This window comes from Lissotriton helveticus, chromosome 11 (genome assembly GCF_964261635.1).
Source record: "Lissotriton helveticus chromosome 11, aLisHel1.1, whole genome shotgun sequence".
In the NCBI taxonomy this organism is placed as follows: domain Eukaryota; kingdom Metazoa; phylum Chordata; class Amphibia; order Caudata; family Salamandridae; genus Lissotriton; species Lissotriton helveticus.
Window position 1 is genome coordinate 553,422,630 of NC_136072.1, and position 23,238 is coordinate 553,445,867.

The 23,238-nt window shown below is 44.1% G+C and overlaps 1 protein-coding gene across 4 annotated transcripts in view; it reads right to left on the reverse strand.

The window, feature by feature from the left end:
* NSD3 (nuclear receptor binding SET domain protein 3) overlaps positions 1-23,238 on the reverse strand; it is a 1,711,795-nt gene that overhangs the window by 504,054 nt on the left and 1,184,503 nt on the right. For 3 of the 4 annotated variants that reach the window (XM_078666313.1, XM_078666315.1, XM_078666316.1), the window contains exon 15: positions 1,288-1,437. The exons of the other annotated variant lie outside the window; for it this stretch is intronic. In XM_078666313.1, the coding sequence (XP_078522439.1) occupies positions 1,288-1,437 (150 nt within the window). The remainder of the gene's footprint in view (positions 1-1,287; positions 1,438-23,238) is intronic. 4 annotated transcript variants of the gene reach the window in all.

A 23,238-nucleotide genomic window follows, 5' to 3' on the forward strand; every position in this document is an offset into this window, starting at 1 on the left:
TCTGAAAACCTGAAGGGTGCTGCTTGTTCTGTTCGATGGCAAACTGTTCCTTGCTGATCAGTAGCTTTAAATCGCTGCTTGCACTAGCCTTTTTAATTACACAACTGAAGTGGCCTCTTCTCGGAGGAAATACAGAGAGCAACACTCACAAAATTAGCTTAACAAAATGGAAAACAAGCCGAAAATGTTATTTTAGTGCATGTATAGCAAGTTATTAGTTGTGCATTAGGCGACGTACATGTTACTCAATCAGAGGGCTTAAAACAATTTAAACAAACTCACTAGGGGCAGTCGTAATAGTTACAACATATATTTAGATTTTGGATAGAAAAGAGAAACATATCAATCATCTTTAAGAAGGAGCACTAACTTTTCTAGATAATTTTTAAGTTCTCTCCAAACCACCATATTGTAGGGTTTTTTCAAAGTTATCAGCCGCATCGAGCTAACAAAAACATGTTCACGCTGTGGAAATATTGTAAACATAATGTCTTGTGGCCGCTACTAACTACTGTTCCAACTGAAGGTCATGCCAATTTGGAAAAAAATAGTTTACAGATGATTTTTTTGGTCACATTAATCAGACTGACCGACTTCACAAAGAGTTGCCTTAAGTACTAGCATTTCTTTAGCGAAATGTACTCCTGGAAAAATATTTCTAGAAGTCCATCATCATTAAGCCACCTGCTATCCAAGCAGCCTTGGCAAATTAGGAAATCTCACCTCAACGCAATTATATATTCTTTGTGCATAGTACTGTGGAAAATCACCATGATGAGTACTATTCACCATTTCAACTTTGAAATACGTTTTTTAGACCGGCTAGATTAACATGTTGATTGAGAGTAATTACTTTTTCCCTTTTTTTGTCTCTGGTTAAAGTGCTAGCCTGCATTTTCGAGTATTTATCGATATATTCTTAATTCGGACAAAAAACCTAAAAAAAAATTCTAACTGAAAACCAGAATCATAAAATCAGAGCTTTAGATAGCAAAGCTAGCAAAGAATTCACCCACATCTGTGGCTGGGAATGTTGCTCCATTTCGCAAACATAAAAGCTACTAGGCTGGTGGAGAAAGTCCGACACAAGAATTGTTTTAAGCCCTCTAAGGATTAAGCTGGCATTATAAATAAAAGAAAACATTGACCACGAATAATGCAGCAATACTGAAAGCAACAGATGGTACAGAAAAAGCTCACATTTTAAACACGTTTTTCAAAAGAAGCAGCAAAGAAAAGAAAGAAAAGGCAAACAAACAAAAGAGAAAGACAAACTAATTTGGTTACCTTTCTCACATTTCTTTTTGGAAGCTGACGAAGAAGAAGGAATCATAGGTAATTTCATCAACTCAGCACGATTTGATTCATTCAGAAGGTAGTGGGAATTATAGGTATATGTAATGTACAAATTGTCTGAATGGTCCTGCACTATTAAGCCTATATGAAACAAACAGAAACAGATGAGTTGCTATGAAGCTACCCATGATTCCACAAGGAAAAATAAAAGAAAATAAACTGAACCAACAGCTACAATATATACAAGTTCTTTCACAAAAAGGTTTTAAAAGATGATTAATGAAAAGTTAACATGAGGAAGGAACAAAAAGTAGCAGAATGGAGCAAAACAAAGAAGAGATCTACTAAAATCAAATGTTAGGCCGCGTGGAATGGTAATCACAAAAGCAAGAGATGAACTGCTGCAGAAAAGGAAGCACAATAAAATCAGAAATCTACAACACCCTTAAATTGTGCAGGGTTGTGGTTTGCTTTACTTTGCATAGTTTATGGAAAACAAACGGTGCCAGAAAAAGGCTACATTTCTCCCACAGGTGCAATACCGCCAATTAAGGGATGAACAAGTCAGTTCACTATGGGGAGCCAATATCACATAACTGTACATCAAAAGACCTTCGTAGTTCAGCAAAAATGAATGTGGTGAAAATATTACTGTATTTGAAAGCAAAGAAGACATGGAAAGGTTAGGTCGTACTAGAGGGTCCGGACGCCTCACTGGAAGGAGGCTCTAGTGGGGTGAAGCAGGGGGAGTGGATGCTGCCCAGCGTTTCCTTGAGTTAAGACATCAGGAGTCTCTGCAAACTGAATAGGCGAGACTGCCTTTTTATCAATAATTATGAATTAATTCCCCACACACATTCGCTCGCGCATATTGTAGCCTTGAAGGGTTGCCGCTCTTATATTTCACAAATTTGGGACTTGGACCAATACCATAATTCCATTATTTATTTATATTAATCCTGGTATCCTCAAATACATAGCAGACATCTGTCCTGGAGCGAAACTTGTAGGAAACATCCAGGAGATGTAGCTAAATTACTATAGTAATTGGCGTTTCTTAGTGCAAAGATAAAGTTTATAAATGCAGGCACAAAAGATCTGCAAGAAAATGCATACCACCTTCCAGTCAAATAGTCCAACGCACTGCACCTACACCCAAGCATACATCCGTAATCTAGTGGTCATATTCAATTATAAATAAAATTGTAACGGATAGACCCTTGTCTTTGGTAAGCGTATACATCTTGCCAGACCTTACTACTGACCAGCAGCTTACCATGCTTTTAGCTAAGTCACCTGGCTCCATTTAAAACTTCATGTCTTGAATAGATTTCTCTTACTACAAAATCAGGCAGGACAAACAAGAAAATATTTCATCTTAAAAGAATAGCACTGGTTCATTGTGGCATTTCACCCTAAGCTTGATATACTTTATCATAGGCCACACACATTTGCAAGTTCATTCTTATTTAAAAAATGGCTATGCCCTTTTAAACAGTTTTTATAAATTTTGAGTGCCTAAATCCCCAAAGGTAGACAGTTTTAATTTTGCCAAAAATGAAAAACACATCGACCATATCAAATAGCAGACGGTTAACTGCAACATGTCTTTGTTATGTACCCTGTCCTTTTGTGTAATGTGTAAAATCAGTCTCCAAAATCTCCCAGACTGTGTAAAGATAATGGAGTAATGTCCTGATTTTAATCATTAACTCTCCTATGGCATGACAGACATCATTTTGGATTTTCCTGTCAAATAATTTGCTGCATGCGTCTCTACAGTTACAGAGTAATCATACAACTTCCAAGAAACAACAATAGATGCTTTGTTTTCTTTGGATTGTGATTAAAGGTTCGCCTAAATGTACAGAATTAGATTTTAATAACATGCGCAAACCGTAAGAAAAAGATACCGAAATCAGGTGGCATATGCAAACAGCCTAACCACATACCGAACTGCCCCAAATATAGCCAATTTTATAAATTAGCAGTTTAAAAAAAGATATACATAGGCTTCAACATGTTCAAAAAGAGCAATAGGAGAAAGTTACTCACCTGCAATTACAGTTCTGCAGTTTTAGAAGCTTTCATGTGGGTGGCTGTGTTCAGGCGGGCTCCCAGGTGACAATATGGTTATTAGGAACGACACACAACAAAGAAGTGGAGGGCAAGCCATAAAGAAACTATGTATTGTAACCCAGTGGAGAAAGGCGGTGTGTGAACCCAAAGTCCATTGGGGAAAGCAGCACTAAGGGGAGTGATACATTAACATGTATTTCCTTGTAACGTACTTGATGAGAGAAAGAATATATCAAAGTTTTTTTTTAAATAAGATTACACAACATAAATAAAGAAAACCTGTTAGAGATGTGCCTATTCTACTGATTCACATTTTCTGACAAATGAGAGAAGGAGTTATAAAAGTCGAAATGTATTCAAGGATACCATGCAACACTGTGCACCAAGAAATAATAGCCAGTACAAGCAAAGTCCTTGAGTAACTTGAAGGATAGGTTCCCTGGGACCAGTGATGCTCCCCCAGTGAATTACGCTGTAAGACTTGGTCCTTTCAGCAGGGTCATCCCTAGACTTTTGACCTCACTATTTTCTGAACCCTTTTTGTGGACTTTTAGAACTTTACCACTGCTAACCAGTGCTAAAGCGCTTGTGCTCTCTCCTATAAGGTGCTAACATTGGCAGACCAAAAATTGGCACATTTAATTGAGTTGCATGTCCATACTAAAGTGGTACTGCATATACCCACAGCCAGTAAATTAAATGCTACTAGTGAGACTGCGGTACAAAAGGGGGTGGTAAAAAAGGGGGTGGTGATGGACGGAGCATCTGAACCAATCAAACACACACACACACACAGTCAAAAGATCTGGGTTTGATCCATCACCGTTTATTAGCCCACTCTGCCACCCCAGTTCAGACATGGCTATATGCAAATCAGTCTGACCCTGTGCCTCATGGGAACAGTCCAGCCCGAACTGCCAAGCCATGCCTTCCCTGGACCGGAAACAAGCTTCCGAGGACCGGTCTCTGGCATTACAGCCGTCTTCAGCCCGGCTTGCTTGAATCCAGTGGCGAAGCTTGTTTCCGGGTCCAGGGAAGACATGGCTTGGCAGTTCGGGCTGGACTGTTCCCATGAGGCACAGGGTCAGACTGATTTGCATATAGCCATGTCTGAACTGGGGTGGCAGAGTGGGCTAAAGAAGGGTGATGGATTAAACCCAGATCTTTTGACTGGGTGTGAGTGTTTGATTGATTCAGATGCTCCGTCCATCACCACCCCCTTTTGTACCACTAGTGAGACTGCAGCACTTATTGTGCCACCCACTTAGGTAGCCTTTTAACATGTCTCGGACCTGCCACTGCAACCTGTGTGTGCAGCACTAAACTGACATTTTGACCTGGCAAGATAAATCTCTTGCCAGGCCCAATACTATATTTATGACACATAAGTTAACCCTTTGGGTAGGCCCTAAACAGCTGAGAGAGCAAGGTGCAGCGTACTTGAAAAGTAGGACATGTACTTTTAAGTTTTACATGTCTTGGTAGGGAAAAACTCTGAAATCTGTTTTTCACTACGAAGCCTACCTCTCCCATAGGATAGCATTGGGCTAATGTATTATATTTAATAAGTGATAACTTTCAATTGGGAGCAGGTTGGAATGTCTAGTTTGGTGTCTGAATAATTGTAATCTAAAGCCCTCTTTAATGGTAAAGTTAGATTTCAAGTAACAATTCTGATAATGCCACTTTTATAAAGTAGATATTTTCTTGTCCCAGCTATTTGGGGTCACCTGCCTGTATCCTGAGTCACATGCTTCGGTGTAGCTAGCAGTTGGTCTTTGCGTATTGCTGTGAGACTGTGAGACAAATGGAAGATAGGTGTTGGCAGGATGGGTCATCTCTGACTTGATGAGGGGGGAGGAGCTGTCATGTACCACACTTGTACATCACAAAGGCTTTGTCTGAGCACACTCACAAAGGGTTTGACACTATTTTATTGTGACCCCAGATAAGCTGTGGGCATGGAAACAGGAAATTCTAAACACCTTTGGGGTGAAAACCTCCAGAACCACCTCCTACTTCAAAGTGGGCAGCTTGTATAAATATTGGACCCTCAAATCCAACTCTTCAGTACACCTCTGGACCCGTGGGAAACTCAGAAGGACTGCTGTGCCGCTCTGCAGGAATAACTGCTAATCTGTTGCCCTCCTGCCTGAGCGAGGGCTGGACCTGAATCTTGAACTCAAGACCACCAGAGTGACTCCAAGGTCCACTTAACTGGCCTACTGATTAGAAGCCTCAGGGGCAGAACTAGCTCCAACCACCTTGCACTTAGCGCCTGGACTCAGAATGCTGTGAGTCTTATCCCCCAAGTGGTGCCACCGCAGTCGTGGACCGTTGGAAGTGGCTCTGAAGGTGTTACGCCAGCCCAACAGTGGTCCTGTGGGAAGAACTGAAGAACTGATGCAGTGTGACGCATCTCCTTGCAACACTGCTTCGGAACTGCTGCTGCACCCCTGGTACAGGACCTTGCATTGCAGCCTGCAACCTTCTCGTGACTGCTGCTGCCATGATACATCCACGACGCAGCCTTGCACATCACAAGCCCCTCGTCAACGACATCCTCAAGGAAGATAACTGACTCTGCATCGCAAGCCCTGCAACTTCTTCGTAACTAGCTGGTCTGCAACGTGTCTTTGACGCAGGACTTTCCACTGCAAGCCCCTTGTCAACAGTATTCTCGACCATGATGCTGTACTTCGCATTGCAGCTCCTTGAAACTGCCGCTGCACGACGCATCCTCGACGCAGTATCTCACAAAGTTCCTCAACCAGGTTTAAAGGTACTCTTCTTCAGGGGGCCTAACTTGGTCTCTGTATCTCACCCAAGCTCTCTCGTGGTCAGCCTAAACTTGTGATTTGGTCCCGGTCCAGTGCGGCCAGATATCCACAGTTGCCACTTAGTACTTCTAGGCACTAGTTTTACTTAAACTTTGAAATTGCATATTTCCGGTTCTACTGATAAATATAATTTATTAAATTTGACTCTAGGTTTCTAACTTGGTGTGGGGTTTGTCCTCTTATGTTTTCACTTTATTACTGTTTGAAGTGCTGCATAAATACTTTACAGATCGCCTCTTAGTTAAGCCTGACTGCGCTTGTGCCCAGCTTCTAGAACGTTAAGCACAGGTTAATTTGGGGTTTGCTTGTGTTCCACCCGGACAGAGATTGTGGTTTCTGCTTGAGTAGGGTTTCACTCCCCACAACAAATAACCTAATTTCCAACATATGCAAAGTGAAATAGTGAAGGAATAACACTAAAGTTATACAAGAATAAGTAGTTCCATCACATTGGGTCTCATGCTGGCACAGAAACTTTCATTAATTTGCATGCTTGAATCATTCCTAGGTGTAAATCAGAAATTCTCCACTAGGATTTTAAAGCAGCATTTTTAGCATTACATATTTAACATAATATTGATGTTAGTACACCATGAACATCTTTGGACAGTCTGACAAACAACTGATACAGTGCTTCAAGTCTGCCCACCAAAGTTCACATTTCAAAGCCCAAGTTTGTAAAATTTAACATTAAAAATACCTTCACTGGGGCAGGGTTGTGAGAAAGTGTATGAATCAATTAAATAGATTAAATCTGGAGAACTGTAGTTAGGACAAGTACCTTCTACAGTGTCTGAACTTTTATAGATTTACATACTTGAATGATGTAACAAGCAGATACACTACCTAAGAAACAGAAGGGCAGAATGATAGTCATCGTTTTGAAAAAGGTCTCAAGCCAACACCTGGTCACACAGGATGTGATTAGAATAAACAATCAGGAAAATAAAGATGCAGGCAAACAACTAAATAGCCTTTCACAGTGGCAAGCCTTAAATCTTGATGAGCTAGGGAACGCACAGAATGCTGAACATTAGAGAAGTGAGTGCCAATGGGGTTTAAAGATAGACTTTGTCATCTTACCCAGATAAGTGCTGCAGTCCAACAAGGAGGCATTTATATAGTGGCCTGTGAAGGACAAACAAAGGGACGTTTGGCCTGGAGGTTGGAGGAACACATCCATTATTGGAGGTCTGGGAGGACAGAGTGGAAAATCACCAAATGAGCAGAGATACTCCCTTGATGTTGGAGCCACTGCCTCCTGTGGCACCACTGAATGGACCTCATACACCCCTTGCGGCATGGTAGCATTAAGACACACAAGCCAAGTCCAAGAAGCCTAGAACCTGCAGAACCATGATCAGATTTGATCCCTATAACATCTGAATCACATTGTGACTATTCACAAATATCTTAGGCAGAGGAAGTCTTCATGCAGGTTGTGTCCAGAATAGCGCCAATGACGCCCAATCTTGGAGTTGGTGGTGATGGGAATTCCTTTGGGTGATGAGGAAGCCTAGGAAACACAGTAAGATCTGGGTGAGCTTCAGATGTTTCAAGTTCATTGTAGAGGCACATCACCTTCACCAGCCAATGGTCTAATGAAGGAAAATGTGGATCCCTGTCCTCCTGAGGGAGGCCACCACAACAGCCAGTACTTTAGTTATTTGTGGGGTGGTCATAGGATGAAAAAGAAGCACCACAAACTAACAGTGCTGCAACCCAAGCTTTATGCAATGTATTATGTCTGTGAGCCAGTAAAATTGGAAGGTGGAAATAGGTGCCATGGTGACCGTTTTGGGCCATGAGGAACGGACTTGGAGAAAGTATCTTGAATTTATTTTTAGAATGAGGGGCTAAGGCCTATTCTAGATCTTTACAATTTAAAGATCTAGAATAGGCCTTAGCCCCTCATCCCTCACAAGGGGCACTAGAAAAAGGAATAAAATCCTTTACCCTTTCCACCAACAGCAACACTTTTGTGGCATCTTTTGCAATCATGGTGGAAATTTCTACCTCCAGATCGAAGAATGCTCTTCTGTACACTTCCTTGCATAAGGTCCACACTTCAGAGGAGTGGAGAGTACAGGAATGGTATGCATGCTAGCCCAGACAAGGAGAACCAAAAAGATCTGTATTGAGACTTTCAATTGGTTAGAAATAAAACACCTTCCCCAAATTGTAAGCTCATGGTGAAAGGGGGACAAATCAAAGAGGATTTAAGCACCAGAAGCAGATGAAGATGGGAGAAAACTGAAGCAGGAAACTCTTGCAATAGCTTCTGCATGTCAACAGGTGGTATCACAGGCCTCAACACAACTCTGCCCTGCGTCTGGACAGGATGACACGTATACCCATATAAAAGCCACCAGAGCACGCTGACATCAGTTTATTAATTGATCTTTCCATGCTCACAGTCGTGGAGGGTGACTGACAGATCAGGAAATATTGACAGTGTACAAATCTATGTGGGAACTTGAAAAACACTACATCAAAGACGGTGGAATAAGGCGGGTGGTGAGTAATCTGCTGTTAGTATCCACCATAAAGATGGTAGTGATGATTCTACATGCGCAAGTAATTGCAATGCGAAACACTGTTTTGAGTTAGGAGCTTCAAGCTACAACTATGCAGAGGCTCAAATGAGCACATTTCAGGAAAGTGGGGACTAAATGTAGGTCCAATTGCAGCATAATGAATGGGGCAGATAGAAAAAAATTAACGCTGCTTAAAGCTGCAATTCCCTGGAGAGATAAAAAGAGAAAACTATTTCGAAAAGGGAAGTACACATGGTCAACATGAGTAATTGCCGTGGTGTGGAAGTCCATATTTTGTGCACCCAAAATTAGGGAAGTAAAAAAGAGGGGGAAATATATGTACCTTCCATTATGTACTCAACCATTTGTATGTCTCATACACAGCAATTGTCTAGTGATAGAAGTCAGAGTCATGTGGTGGATATAGGTAGTATAGAACAAACAAGTATCCCTTACGGAGCGCGACGGCGCCTCAGAAACTACAGTAGGACTGGTAGTATGCCGCGTGATAACACACCCTCTGTTTAGGGTTGAGAAGGGAAAGAAACCCTTTTCTTTAAATAAACCTCACCCACGCTAGTAGTGGCATGCTTCATCATCAGGTTCACCCTGACTCCTAAATGTCAGAGTGGTCTCAACTGTATTCCAGGGAGCACTTATGAAGATAAAGTGTAATGGGGCGTAACTTTAAAGATGAAATTCCTCACCCGCTCCTAAAGTAGCCTCTATTAGTGGAGTGGGAGGGAAGAACATAATATACTATGGGTGTAAGGATATGAGGGTCCTATGACCTACGTAGGTACTCCATAAAAATGTGTTGAAGTCATGAATTTGAATACCATCATGCATTATAGGGTGTGGACAGGTGTCATTAGTCCTGAAGCCTCAAATATTGTTTGTTTTACATGTTTTAACAACGTGAAAAAAATCCTCATTGTGTGTTTTCGTTTCTTTGTTTGCTCAGTTGTTCTATGTGTCGTTTGTACTGTTATGGCAACTCATCTAATGGTGTGGTACTCAGATATACACATAGTAGCCCAAGATGTATGGGAGAGTGAGTGGCCTTGACATTATTGTGCGAGAAGCCCTCAACAGGAGCGTACCTTGAAGTCTTGATTGTTTTTAAATGATTAACCTGATCACAGGCTTAAGATAGACCACATGTTGATTCTTGTCCCTTCTTGTGTGAGCGGCCAAGTCCAGTGTTAGTTGAAGTCATGCAGACTGGTGCTGTCTTTTATTTATCCTTCGTGCTGTTATGGAAGCTAATTTGATTGAGCGATACTCGGATATACACATAGTCCTCCCATGATGTGTGTGGGAGCAAGCGGCCTTTGCATTATTGTACGTACTGGTCCTCGACAAGATGGTACCGTGAGGTTTTGTGTGTTTTAAAATGATTGAGCTTATAGCGGGCTTAACATAAGGCACATATTATTTTGTGTCCCTTCTTGTGTGATGAGGCAAGTTTGGTGTTAGTTGAATTCAAGTGGACTAGTGCTGGATATTACATAGGCCTAAAGCATTTTTAGTTACAGAGCGTCTTACATACAGTGAAAAAACAACAATGAAGGGATGCTATTTTTTCAAATCCATGGATCATCAATGTGCAGCACCTTCGCCCCAAGTCTGGCTGGTCTCTAGGCCAGCCATTTTGAAGAGTCACATATACTAACTGATACCGACCTATACCAACAAAGAATTACCCTTTGAAACAATATATAGATGACACACATTATTTGGGAGGGTAATTGTTAGAAGGTGGTTCTGACACTATGGGCCACCCGGATTTTTCGCTTTTGGAGCACCTAATTGTTGAGCTTTTACTGTGGGGGAGCCTCATAAATTGGGACTCACCCACAGTGAACTCAGGATGTAAGAGACTGCATGGGGATTTTACTGGTGTCCCCCTGCCTTGACCAGGCTACTGCGCAGCAGCTGGTGTAAGGGACACAGGGCTGGTTACATGCAGACACATGTGTACATGCGTGTGCACACGTGTAGGGGCTGCACAGGAAAGATTCCTAGCGTGCGCAGTCCGGGAGCAGCTACAAGATGAAGGGTGTGGCAGGACTTGTGCAGAATTGGGTGGTAACATGAATTAGGCTTTCTACACTGGAAAGAAACATGCCAGGGAAAGTCAGTGTGTTTTACTATGTTTTTCACTTCACTATTCCCTTATGGGGATGTGGAGCCCATGGGCTAGAGTAACTTCAAAAAGGCCTACAGATTCCAGACATGCACTAAAGTCCACTGTAGCGGATGTGAAAAGAAGTATTCTATAGAGTCCAAAGTCATATTTGTACTGCTTTTGGGTCATACAGAACTGTCATATTTCTCTGAGCCAGCCATAACCAGACCCTGGTTGAGGGCTGACCTCAGCAGGATGGATTGATAATCGTTCTCCCACAAGCGTAGGCCTCCTCTACAGGAAGAGAAGATGGGTGGGGCTACAGGCTCACCCATCCCTGGGTGCCAGGCACCAGGCTGCACCAAGGAGGGAAGGCAGGGTGTGGGGAAGAGGCTTCAGAGACCATGTGGCCAGAGACCCTGGACGACGCAATTTTGAACAAACCCAGAGGCTGGACAAGATGGAGGGAGCAGGGGCAGGGAAGTGATGTGTCGCTGTTGGATAGGCCAAACAGTGACTTCCTGCTAGCCCCTATTCAACTTTTAAAAAGAGCTTGCAGAGGAAAGGAAGCTCTCTCTGGGCTTTGATCTGCTGAGGCGGAAGGTGCTGGAGCCTGGCAATGGACAGTTGGAAGGAGGACCCCCCTGACAGCCCCCCAGGCCCCTAACCGCGCCAGAAGAAGAGCCCAGGACCGGTGCGCAGAAGCAGGGGCCTCTGCACAGGGAGAAGAGAGGCTCAGGAGGAGAGCCAGACGAAAGGCTGGCGCAGGGAGACGGTGAAGACCACTCCCTGCAGAATGCACTCTCTTGGAAACCCGGAGGGCAAAGAAGATTGCTCCCAGTGGCTGGGGGACACCACCAAGAGGAAGAAGACGTGACAATGGGGCAGATCGGACCCCCCTGGGCCTGAGATATGGCCCCCGGAAGGTAGGCGACCTTTGACTCCCAGAAGACCGACGTCGAAGCTCGTGGGGCTCTGTCGCCGGGCTCAGAGATGCCCCCGTGGTGGTTTGGGTCCCGGGGTCTGCCCCAGGAGGAAGCAAAGTCGGGGGGCGCCGACGAGCCCCCCGTGAAGTTGCCCCAGACGGGGGCCAGGAGCCCACCCTGGCCCCCGGTGATGTGGAAGTAGGGGGCGGGGAAGTGCCATTGCGCCCTGTGTGAAAATGTATCCAGGGGCCCGAGACCCCATCCCCGGGCCCCGAAGAAGTAATGTCAGGGGTGCGAAGAGGTGCCCCGCCGAAGTTGGGGAGTGCCGTCACGCTCCCCATGAAGATGAGGAGGCGGGGGTGCCAGGAGCCCACCCTGGCCCCCGGCAAACCAGTGAAGACGGGGAGTGCAGGCACGCTCTCCGCGAAGAGAGGAGGCAGGGGCCTGGGACCCCATTCCCGGAGCTGGAGGGAGGCGTGGGAGTGCCATCACATTCCCCCGAGGTCCGCCGGACCAGCGGGAGACTCCATGTCTGCCTGCTGGAGCGGGCAGACCAGAATGACGGTGCCGGCTCCCGCGGCCACACACGGAGGTGCAGGCCACGCGACGAGCCGGCCGGAGCAGCCGGGGGTGGGCTCCCCAGGCTGCCCGCCTGCATAGTGGTCTTCCCGACGGCCCCCAGCGCCTAGAGACCCTTACGGGTGATTGTGCGCTTTACAAATGTGGACTTTACTTTCGGGAGGTCCGGTGGGACCGGACCTCCCTGAAGAAGAAGAGCCACTCACCCGCAAGGGCAGCCGGGGGTGGGCTCCCCGAGCTGCGAGAATTCTCCTCGGGGTCCGGGTGGGACCGGGCCCCCGCCGAGGCCCAAGAACCGGCCAGAGGCACACATCGCGGCTCTCCCCAACGCAGCCGCTAATCTCATATGTGAGCCTACCCATAATAACTTGCAGGCCAGGACCGGCCTGCAAGGTCAAAACATTATTTTCTTTACCTGTGGTGGTCCCAGGAGAACGGGGTCGCCACCACCTGTGTGCTGAGGTACATGGGAGACTGCAGGAGAGTGCAGCTTCCCCCCCAGCATGAAGAGTGAAAAGTCCCACCCTCAGTGTCCTGGGGACTTGCAGAGAATAACCCCTCAAGGGCTCAGCCAGCAATTTAACACCTTCTGGGCTGGAACTTTTGTTCTGCAGCGGAGGGTTTAATGAGGAGTGCATCCAGAAGGGAAAGGCTGAGTTGGGGATGTCTGGAGAAGGGCATCCCCTGGAGGTGAAGAGGTGTAATTGCACCAGAAATACTTTTACTACTGTTATTTCATTTAGAGGGACGGAAGGTCACACGTGTAATGTGAAGTACTAGTGTATGGTGATGTCATAAGCACAGTGTGGTTATGTTGGCAGACATTCCTGCTAGGGTGTCTGGCTGTATATGCGTAATCCTGTGATTTCATCTGTGAGGCCTTTAGGGGCTGTAATTGCAATGCATTCTAATGATCCACAAATGTGTTGAGTACTGTAATTCTAAAGTGTGCTTAAAAATGTATTCTTGCTGCTGCACTTAGGTGAAGAACCCAGACTGCTAGCCCTTAAGATATAGAGGTGCATACTGTATGGCCAGTAGGAGATGCTCAGTCAGGGTCATGTGTCACCAAGGCAGGTTTACCCATTTTTAATGCTTGTTGAGGTAATGGGGTGGGTCGCCACTGGGATGGTGCCAGTGTGCAGGACCCACGCCGCGGTTATGTTCAACCAATTGCATTGGGGGCAAGATGATGTGCCTACATGGAAGTGGCGGTACTAGACCCCACTCCCAATGGGAGGGGTGGAGATGTTATGCAATGTCACAAAGTAATTCAAACAGCTTATGTATATTTGTAATTGCTGCATAGTATTGAGTAGTATGTGTGTTTAATAAATGTACTCTTACTTTTATAATGCAAAGCTCAGAATGGACAATCAATTATTGAGTGTTATTTTTGCACACCTGCAAATGGCGATTACTAGCTCACACCACCTCCCTTGAGTAAGCTTCAGACTGCTCCCTAACGCTACCCTCTGAGAGTCAGGCGCTACAGTTGGGTGTTTGGTTCCCAGTGAAGGACAAATGTAGTCATGTTATTTGTGCAGGCCTCACAGATGCAGCCTCGTTTTCCAATAGTGATGAACATACAGTTCAAGAATTACACCAATTACAGCCAAGACTACACACTTCAAGCAAGTGAACACATAGAAAAACAGAGTTAGAGACTATCCGCCCCATATCCTAAAGAGATGCTGCAAACAGGTGAGAAATCAGAACAGAGACGATCTTCTGCAAAAAAACAGAACAAATTTCTTAACAAGATGTACTTACCTGTGTAACGACCATACAGTGTCTCTCTCAATCACATCAAAAAAGAGAAGAAAAAATGGGAACATCATCAATACAGGGTCAAAACCTCGTTTTGCCCACAAAATATGGCAGAATATATGAGACCAGCTGGTCCATACACGACCTCCTAGAACAATAGAGACTACCAACATGATATCTACAGCATGGGAGCTTCAACCAGTCGTGGGACATTACACATGCGGTACTTGCTCAGTGAGCCACCTAACTAAAGCCACAATAGTTATTGACCTGGACACCAACTGACAATGGACACTAAGAAAACATACTAACTGCAACTCTACTCATGTCAACTATATGATTAACTGTCCTTGTGACCTCAGGCATATATGGATGACTTACCGGAAAGTAAAAACTCAAAAAGGTAAGAACAGAAGCAGTATTAGATGTTAAGAAAGAAACAACACTTATGAGTAGTCTTCATCCACCAGCACAACACACTGCAAATGAATTACAGTAGGTAGTTCTAGAGACGATGGACCATATTGACAATCATGCTGAAAAAAAACCTTTTAAGAAATATCACACTGGGTCTATCACTTGAAGACGTTCCATGAAGGCCTAACAATAACATTCCCTGGTTAGAATATTTCCTTTAAGCTATATGCATTATGAACAGTTTAGTAGGAATACTATACCACACTGCTTAACAAGATGCAATATGTTGACCACTTTTACTTAACTAAATCAGAAGCCTTTAGCTGGATAACCATAGCGGACAGGTTTTCGTATTGCTTATGTGCAACATTTCCATGTTTTCATTGAACTTATGAGTGACATTCAACGACCAAATGTATGACACTTCAAGTGAGACTTTTGTGTGAGTAAAACAAGCAAAAAGTGCACAGAAAGAGAAAAATCAGAAAGTACAGCACTGTGAACAAGAGAATCTCTAAACATATATTTAAAACTGATGCATAACACCTGAGATGAAAGATCACTAACTTGCTTCCCCTTTCTAAGGTGGCTTCTCTCTTCCTCCTAAGCTCCTGCATTCAACAACCCATCACACTTCTCATCAAAGTCAGGCATGCCCTGCAGCTTACAGGTCTGGCACGTTGGGTTGAGCAGACTCTCAAGAACAACCATCTAATGCCTGAACTTAGTGCTTCGTCTGGGAGTTACTGCCAGCACAGTCAGGCAGTGCTTAATTTGTAGAATAATAAGTGTTGGCGCCCAAAGCTCTGCTCAGAAACTCGTGGCGGCACCGGCATGCAAACACAAAATAGAAAGGCAACATAGTTTGGAATCCATCTCAGGCCTTTTTAATCCACTTCTAGACAATCCCTGTCCCCTCACCCTTGCAAGTTTCTTCTGTATCCTTTGTAGTGTTTTTTCAGTCTGCCACCGTCTTTCCATTTTTGTTGTTGTTCCTCTCTTGCACTCAGGAAATGTCTGAGGAGAAACAATAAGTGATGGTCCCCGAAAATTAGCACTGGTGGCCTCCACCGGCTCAAATTAAGCACTGCTGCCAGGAGTCCTGCTCTCTTGTAAAGCTGAGGAGCCAGCCAGCCAGTCATCATCGACACAGGCCTCCTGGCTGTCAGTAGCAGCCTGGACCAGTGGGATGCAGCATGTTGCACTTTTCAACGCATTGTGTGTGTTGGCACCGGACTCTCCTTGGTTATTAATATAACTGAGCTCTAATGTTAGCGTGTCTCGTGGTGGAGTGGTCCCAAGGGAGCTATGATGCATGACAACTCCATTTCTGTGCAGTAATGAGGCCATCAGCAGTAAAATGCATTAGTCAAATCACTGATTCATGTCAGTTGGCAGGCCTATTTAGCAAGGGGTCAGGTGATTTTTGCCGAATAGTGAAATATCTCATGCAATCACCTTCCCCCAAAATTCATAACACCCTGGCCTTTTCGAATCAAATGGATTAAGCCAGCATTTGCACACTCACAATGCTGACGTTTCTACGTGTGCTATGGATTACAATTTGATAGATTGTGGGGGGATAGTGTAACTTCAGGTAAGTATCTATTTTTTATAAAGTCATAACACAAATTTAGTAGGAGGTTATTTTTGTAAGAAAATGCCCTTGTCCACTACTCTTCAGCAATGTTACTACTTTAATCTGCTTCTATCTGGACTTGGTTTTAATATGACTACAACACATAAGGGCTCTACAGTAGTACGGAAGCCAAAAATTAATTTGCAGCATCCACCAGTTTTCAATTAATAAGCTAAGCATAACTTCATCTATAAGTTCTAGAGGAATCCACCTACTTAACACGCATGCCATTAACTATACTTAATGCTAAAGACATGAAATTGCAGAAATGCTTTTCTTTCCGCTATTCAAAATCAGTGTGCTCTGCACAAATAAGTTGTCAAATACCTACAGGATATAATGCCTCACCGTCTATACTGTCAGGTTCATAGTAGACCGCCAAATATCCAAATACATAGGGACAATATGCAGATACAGAACATTTTCAGCATCATCCATAGTTCTCTACATCTTAACCAATGCAAATCAAAGGGTATACCTCAAAATTAGAGCACTTTTAAACAGTGGACAGTGGCAAGATACCCAGGAAATTAGCCAGTCTCCATGTCTCGCACGGTAATTCTCTATCATGTTTACATTTGGTGCATTACCGGTCATCTGATTCACTCACATGTTGCAGTTAATGCTGCTAGGAAATATTCCATACCGATTCTCTATATTCTTCACAGCAGCAATGTCTTTATGCCAAGGCATATGCTAGTCTGGGGAGTTGGGTGGGTATTGCCCATCGTCAGGGCTCAAGACGCAGGCTGGCAGAGGCCTGGCTGGCAGGTCCCTAGAAACCACATCCTGCAGCCAGCCGACCATCCTCTCCAGTGAGCACCACTGCCTACGTCTAGTGCGGGGGCTGAAAGGTGGCAGCTCTGATCAGGAGCTTATGATTGGAGATGAGCGCAACAAGCATGAATTAGCTGTGCTACCTTATAAACAACCATAACATAGGTCAATGACAGTGTATCATGGTATTTGAGTAGGGAAAACCGAGAGGGACGACATCTTTGAAACTGCAAACATAAAAGATATAACTAAAACCGTATAAAGAGTGAACACTAACTTTCCTCAAACCAAAGCAAAGGCAAAAATAAATTACTTGATTGTACAAACACTGGTTTCTTTTATGGCTTTCACTGCAGTTCAGCCAGAGGTTTAAATAAGAATTGACAATGTGAATGTATGATAATACTCAAAAGTTAATACGGTATCAATGTTCTCCTCATTTGCATTGAATTTCTCTGGCCACTTCTTATTCTTCGGAAATTGCCAAATTGATGGGGAACCTACAACTTGGGATGTAAACTGACCTCGTTTAACCTCCACAAATATAGATGATAACTATGCCTGTGGCACTAAAATACTTCTGACTTTCTGAATCATATCTTGATCACAAATCAGTTATAACCTTTACTGCGAGCAAGTCAAACTAGTCCCTTAAAAAAGCTTTGTGCACTAGAGTCTTTTTGTACCTAAAAATTTACTTCTAAGGCAATTTGTAGATAAGTAATTGATTATGATGAAGATGAAAGTGCTGCTGCGATAGCAGTAATTGAGAACAAACTAAGCTGTAGATATGTATTCATACCATGAACAACAGACCACTGACATTCAGAGGAAATAACAGACCACTGACATTTGGAGGAAATATCAATTAACACCTGAGGCCATTTGATGCAAGAAAAAAAAACTGATCTTTGTATGGGGAAAACATTTCGCTCACCTTGGAAAACAGTACAATTAACCAAGGAGACGGAGGCTGGCAGGGCCATGATTGGCAGCAAAGCCCGTAAAAACAAAACATCCTGCAGTCAGCCAACCCAGCTCCTCCAGAGTGAGCACCATTCTGAGGGGCGAGCGCACCGGATGTAAAGGTACCAGCTCTGCTCACGGGTTTATGGTTGGAGGTGGGCATGACAAGTTAAAAACAAAGCTGCAGTCCGTAGCCTCTGTATGACTGGCTGTTGTACCAATCATCTCCTGCAGCCTGCGGTCACAAAGGGTGGTGCCTGCGCCGGAAAACAAAAAAGAACGGTATCGGACGTGCTGCAATCTATTTGACAGCGGAGACTGTTGCATTCATTTCACTCAGAGTGAGACCACGTGGGCCAGGTCTGCCAAAGTACACCGAGAGCTGAGTTCTGTGTTTGATCAGGACCCAATGGCAGCCCCTGCCGTGAATGTAAACGCTGCAGCCAGTAACAATTTGTGGAACTTACATTTCTCCCAGAGGCAAGCTGCAGAGCAAGCTAGTTTTAATGTGCTGGCAGGCTGCTTGGTTATTAGGACAGTTGAACTCTAGCATTAGCGTGACTCTTTGTAGGGTGGTCCCATGGGTGCAATTAGGCGTGACTAATGCATTTTAATGTATTGATGTGGATACCATCTTAAAATTGTGTTAGTCTAACCCCTGATGCGTGGTAATTGGCAGAGTTGGATAACCTAAGGAGGACAATGCTGCACTCCCATATATATGTTGACATTAGAAAAGCTCACGTATTGTTGATCCCTCTGGCTCTCTGTTTGATTTCCCCAATTCTTTTTTATCCACAATTATTATGGTGAGTGGCCTCTGGGATAATCCCTAGCTCCGAGTAAAGTTTTGAATCACCCTTTACAATATCATACACCCTCGTTATAATGAGATTCACCAAGTGTATGTTTTTTTAAACTGGACAGTTAAAAATATCCAAATCTCCTTTCATTTAGAAAGAGATTTTTAATAATAAAAACACCTGTTCCTAACGATGTCCCGAACTTGAGCACTGACAATAGAAATTAACAATTAAAAATGCTCCTAAGCATCCTCATAAATTGCATTAGCCCTGTAACCAATGCAGCAGGTAACGCACGGGCTGGATCGACTACAAGTGAAGGCATAACGACAGACAGGTTTATTTGTTAGTTTCTTAACTGTCTTTGTAAGTGATATATTTTTCATTTTCTATTCAGTGCTCAATCATTAGACTGCCAGGCTCAATCCCCCTTCCTATGGGGCCAGTATGCTAGTAAACCTGCATACCGCACAAACCACGGTGGTCTATCTGGCATGATTTTATCGCACTATGATGTATGGGCAAATTCGACCCCTCAACACTTCTTTTCAAATAGATAAGGCGCTTTAAGACTAAAAAGGATGTAGATGTAAGTAATATCCAGGGCCATTACGCTAACCTCAACATGGTGATCTATCTTTCACAGCTATATCGATCCCTTATCTTTGGGAAAACCTTTCCTTTTTTTCTGTATGTAAGATGCTCTGTAACACAAAAAGCTTTAGGGTTATGTAATATCCAACAACAGTCCGCATAACTTCAACTAACACCGTACTTGGTTGCTCACACAAGAAGGGGCACAAATCAACACGCGCCCTATCTTAAGCCTGCGATACGCTCAATCATTTTAAAACACACAAGACCACACAATACCCTCTTGTTGAGGGCTGCTATGCACAATAATGCAGAGGCCACTCGCTTCCACATACATCACGGGGAGATTATGTATATTTCGGGGTATAGCTCCATCAAATTAGTCACTATAACAGGAAAAAAGATACATAGAACAACAGCGCCAGTCTGCATGACTTCAACTAACACCGGACTTGGCAGCTCACACAACAAGCATTGGCATAGCCAATAGGTCTCGCTTTTGGGACCTTGTAAGTGTTTAGCCATGCAACAATTGATTTTGTTGCACCAAGGATATTGTGCTGCATAACTAAATACTTATAAGGTCCCAAAAGCGAAAACTATTGGCTATGCTAATGCTTGTTTATAAAGAATGTGTTTAAGAATCAAGGATATAAGCAACTCATTGCTTCTTCTGAAGCAACTCAACAATCAAAGCCCTTTTGTTTCTTTTTTGGATTTAATTAGGCTGCACCCGACTGAAAAGGCCCACATAAACTGCAACCGGTCTTAGATTGCTTGTAATCCCTTTCAGAGAGAGCCTTGTCTGACAGTTAAAACTGCACTGAACCTAGTGGAGCAGAATCATGACTGATTTGCATGTGTCTGGTTCTGGTCTGAGGTGGCATGGTGGGCAAAAGAACGATGAGCTGAATACGCCCTGAGTCAATACCTGGGGCTAAGATTTTTTCGAACCATAATTAAACACAAACAAGGGCACATTATATTAAACAAAGCTTCTAATATTTGGAATAGCAAACAAATCTGATATGTGCCAAGTTGCAGAAAGGCTTTCAATAGACAAAGGCCTTGCAGAGAACCAATGTTAAAAATCGAAAGAAGAAATATAGTAATTGTTCTGTGGACTATCATTGTACAGACTCCGCCATAATCCATCATTTTTTCATTCATTACGAAAGCGGATTTATACGCATATCCCTCACGTCCCACTGAAATCGCTGAACTACTATCTACATTTTAGAAAGGCTAATAAAACTCTTACAATCTATTAGTTTTGTAGCTTTAGTCTTTTATGGGTGTGGATGTACGGTTTACCAACTGTGCACCTACCCATATCATAAACTCACTAACTTGCAGACTCATTCATTCCAATATCTCTGTCTGAGAAATCTCCCCAAGTTGTAATGTGAGTGATCAAAATACACGTGATGTTGACCAGCAGTCTGCCTCTTCCACCACTGGTTTTAAACATAGAGAAAGCAAACAGCCAAATTCCAGTAATCAGGAAGTAAGTTTGCACACCTATTTCCGCAGGTTTCCATGAGTTTTACCTCTGGGAAAATTTTACTTGTTTTCAACAGGCAAAATGAGTCCTGGATCAAACATCTGCGCCCACCACCTTTCACGTACCTGGGGTTACATATTTATTATAAGTGTAATTGGGTGAATTTAATGAAAGTAAGGAAAGCCGAATTTGATCTAACCATTGAGACAAGTTTTAGGTTCCCGGCAAAGTTAGGTTCTAACACCTTAGATGCGATGATTAATATCAACAAAGCACAATGTATTTCTGTGCTGATGTGGGAGAATTGTAACACAACACACATGCAGGTTTGTGAGAATGTGTTCATGAGAAGACTGATTTGACCCTCCTACTGTGCCCACGTATGCCTGCCATTCTGAATTAGGTTTACCGTATTTGGAAGATCATGTCAAGTTAACACCACTTATGCTATGGCCTTCCATCTGGTCAACATCTGAACCCCTTCCTAGCCAGTATGTAATCACTGATTGACTTCAAGTGACTATGCATGTAATAGTCCATGGCTGAAATATAGAAAGGACCAATTCACCATGGTAGGGAGCCCTGAACTTTCCAATAACCCACCTTCTCTCTCACTCACTCACACATACCCCCACCCCACACACACAGATAGGCACATCCGAATAAACATCCTATGTTGAAATAGTTACAGAAGACAAGGAACAGACATAGCGCCGCTAGGAGCACCCCCCCCCCCCCCCCCCACACACGCACACAGAAGCGCCTGTGGTCCTAGCTGTCTGATTATCTCTTAACATCTCCCCCAAGAGAGGCCCTGGGCAGAGCCTGGCTGCAGTAGACGGGGCTGCAGCAGCCTTCCCTGGTGAGCACTGTGGGGGCAGAGATGACAGGCTGGCAGAGAGGCAAGGAGAGGGAAAGGAAACAAGAAGGCAGTAGGAGAGGGAGAAAGAAGGCTTAAAAAGCGAGAGGGAAAGAGGGAGTGACAGAACAAGACGCAGAAAGAGGGAATGAAAGAGCAAAGCGGAGGGGTTATGATAGAACGAGAAAGAGCAAATGAAAGTGAAACCAGCAAAGAGGGAAGGCTCGAGTGAAACAGAAAAAACCAAAGATGGAACGGAAGAAAGACACAATATAAAGAGAATTATACAGCAAGACACAGGGGTGCTGTAGATAGACTTGGGCCCTCATCATGAGCGTCTCGGTAAATGGTAAACTCATAATTACAGTATATGCGGTTGCTAAAGTTAGCACCCATACCACAATTAAACAAGCCACTCTAAACAAGCCACTCGTAATCAGGGCCTTGGAAGGAAGGATAGAGAGAGGTGGAGAACGAGAAAATACGAGTGAAACAGAATCAGGAAATGAAAGAAAGCCCAAATAAAAAAAGAAATGCTAGATTTAAACAGAGTTAGAGGAAAAGATAAAGCAAAACAGAGAGATAATAAAAGAGCAGTGCAGAGAAAGAGAAAATGTTAGTCCGAGACGAACAAGTTACTTACCTTCGGTAACGATATATCTGTAAGAAACAGTAGTTAGTATTAGATTCCTTACCTTAGAATATCCCCAGGCGTCAGTCTGGATCCGGAAACTTTTGCGTAGCAGTACCCCTGCGCGTCAGTAGGCGTCGTCTGCAGGCGTCCCCTGCGGCTCCGCGTCCGTCGTCGGCGTCGTGCGCCGTGATGACGTCGCTGGAGTATATAGACGCCGCCTCCGCGCGCTGACGTCAGTTCTTTGTACACAGCTTTTCCGCGCTAGAACACGCAGAGCCATGTGAGAACCAACACTGGTGCCATTTGAAACTAGGGCCCTGAAAGGGATGTCCTTAACCCTAGGTATCAGTTCGCAGAACGGGGAGGATGGGTGGGGCGGGTAAGGGATCTAATACTAACTACTGTTTCTTACAGATATATCGTTACCGAAGGTAAGTAACTTGTTCATCTGAAAGAAACAGGTTAGTATTAGATTCCTTACCTTAGAATAGATACCCCAGCAATACCAACCCCGGTGGTGGGTCTGCGAACCAATACAATCCTACACCAGAAAGTCCTGGAGGACCGAACGGCCAAAGAAGCCATCCCTCCGGACTTGACTGTCCAGGCAGTAGTGCCTCGCAAAGGTGTGCAGCGAGGCCCACGTAGCCGCCTGGCAAATGTCCTGCAAGGGGACTCCCCGGCCCAGGGCAGTAGTTGACGCCGTGGCCCGAGTGGAATGGGCTCTCAGCCCAACAGGAGGCTCCTTCCGAGCCAAAGAGTAGCACGCTTTGATGCACAGGACGACCCACCGAGAGATGGTCCGTTTCTGTACCGCCCTTCCCTTCTTCTCACCCACGTAGCCAACAAACAGTTGGTCATCCACCCGGAACTGGCGTGTGCGATCC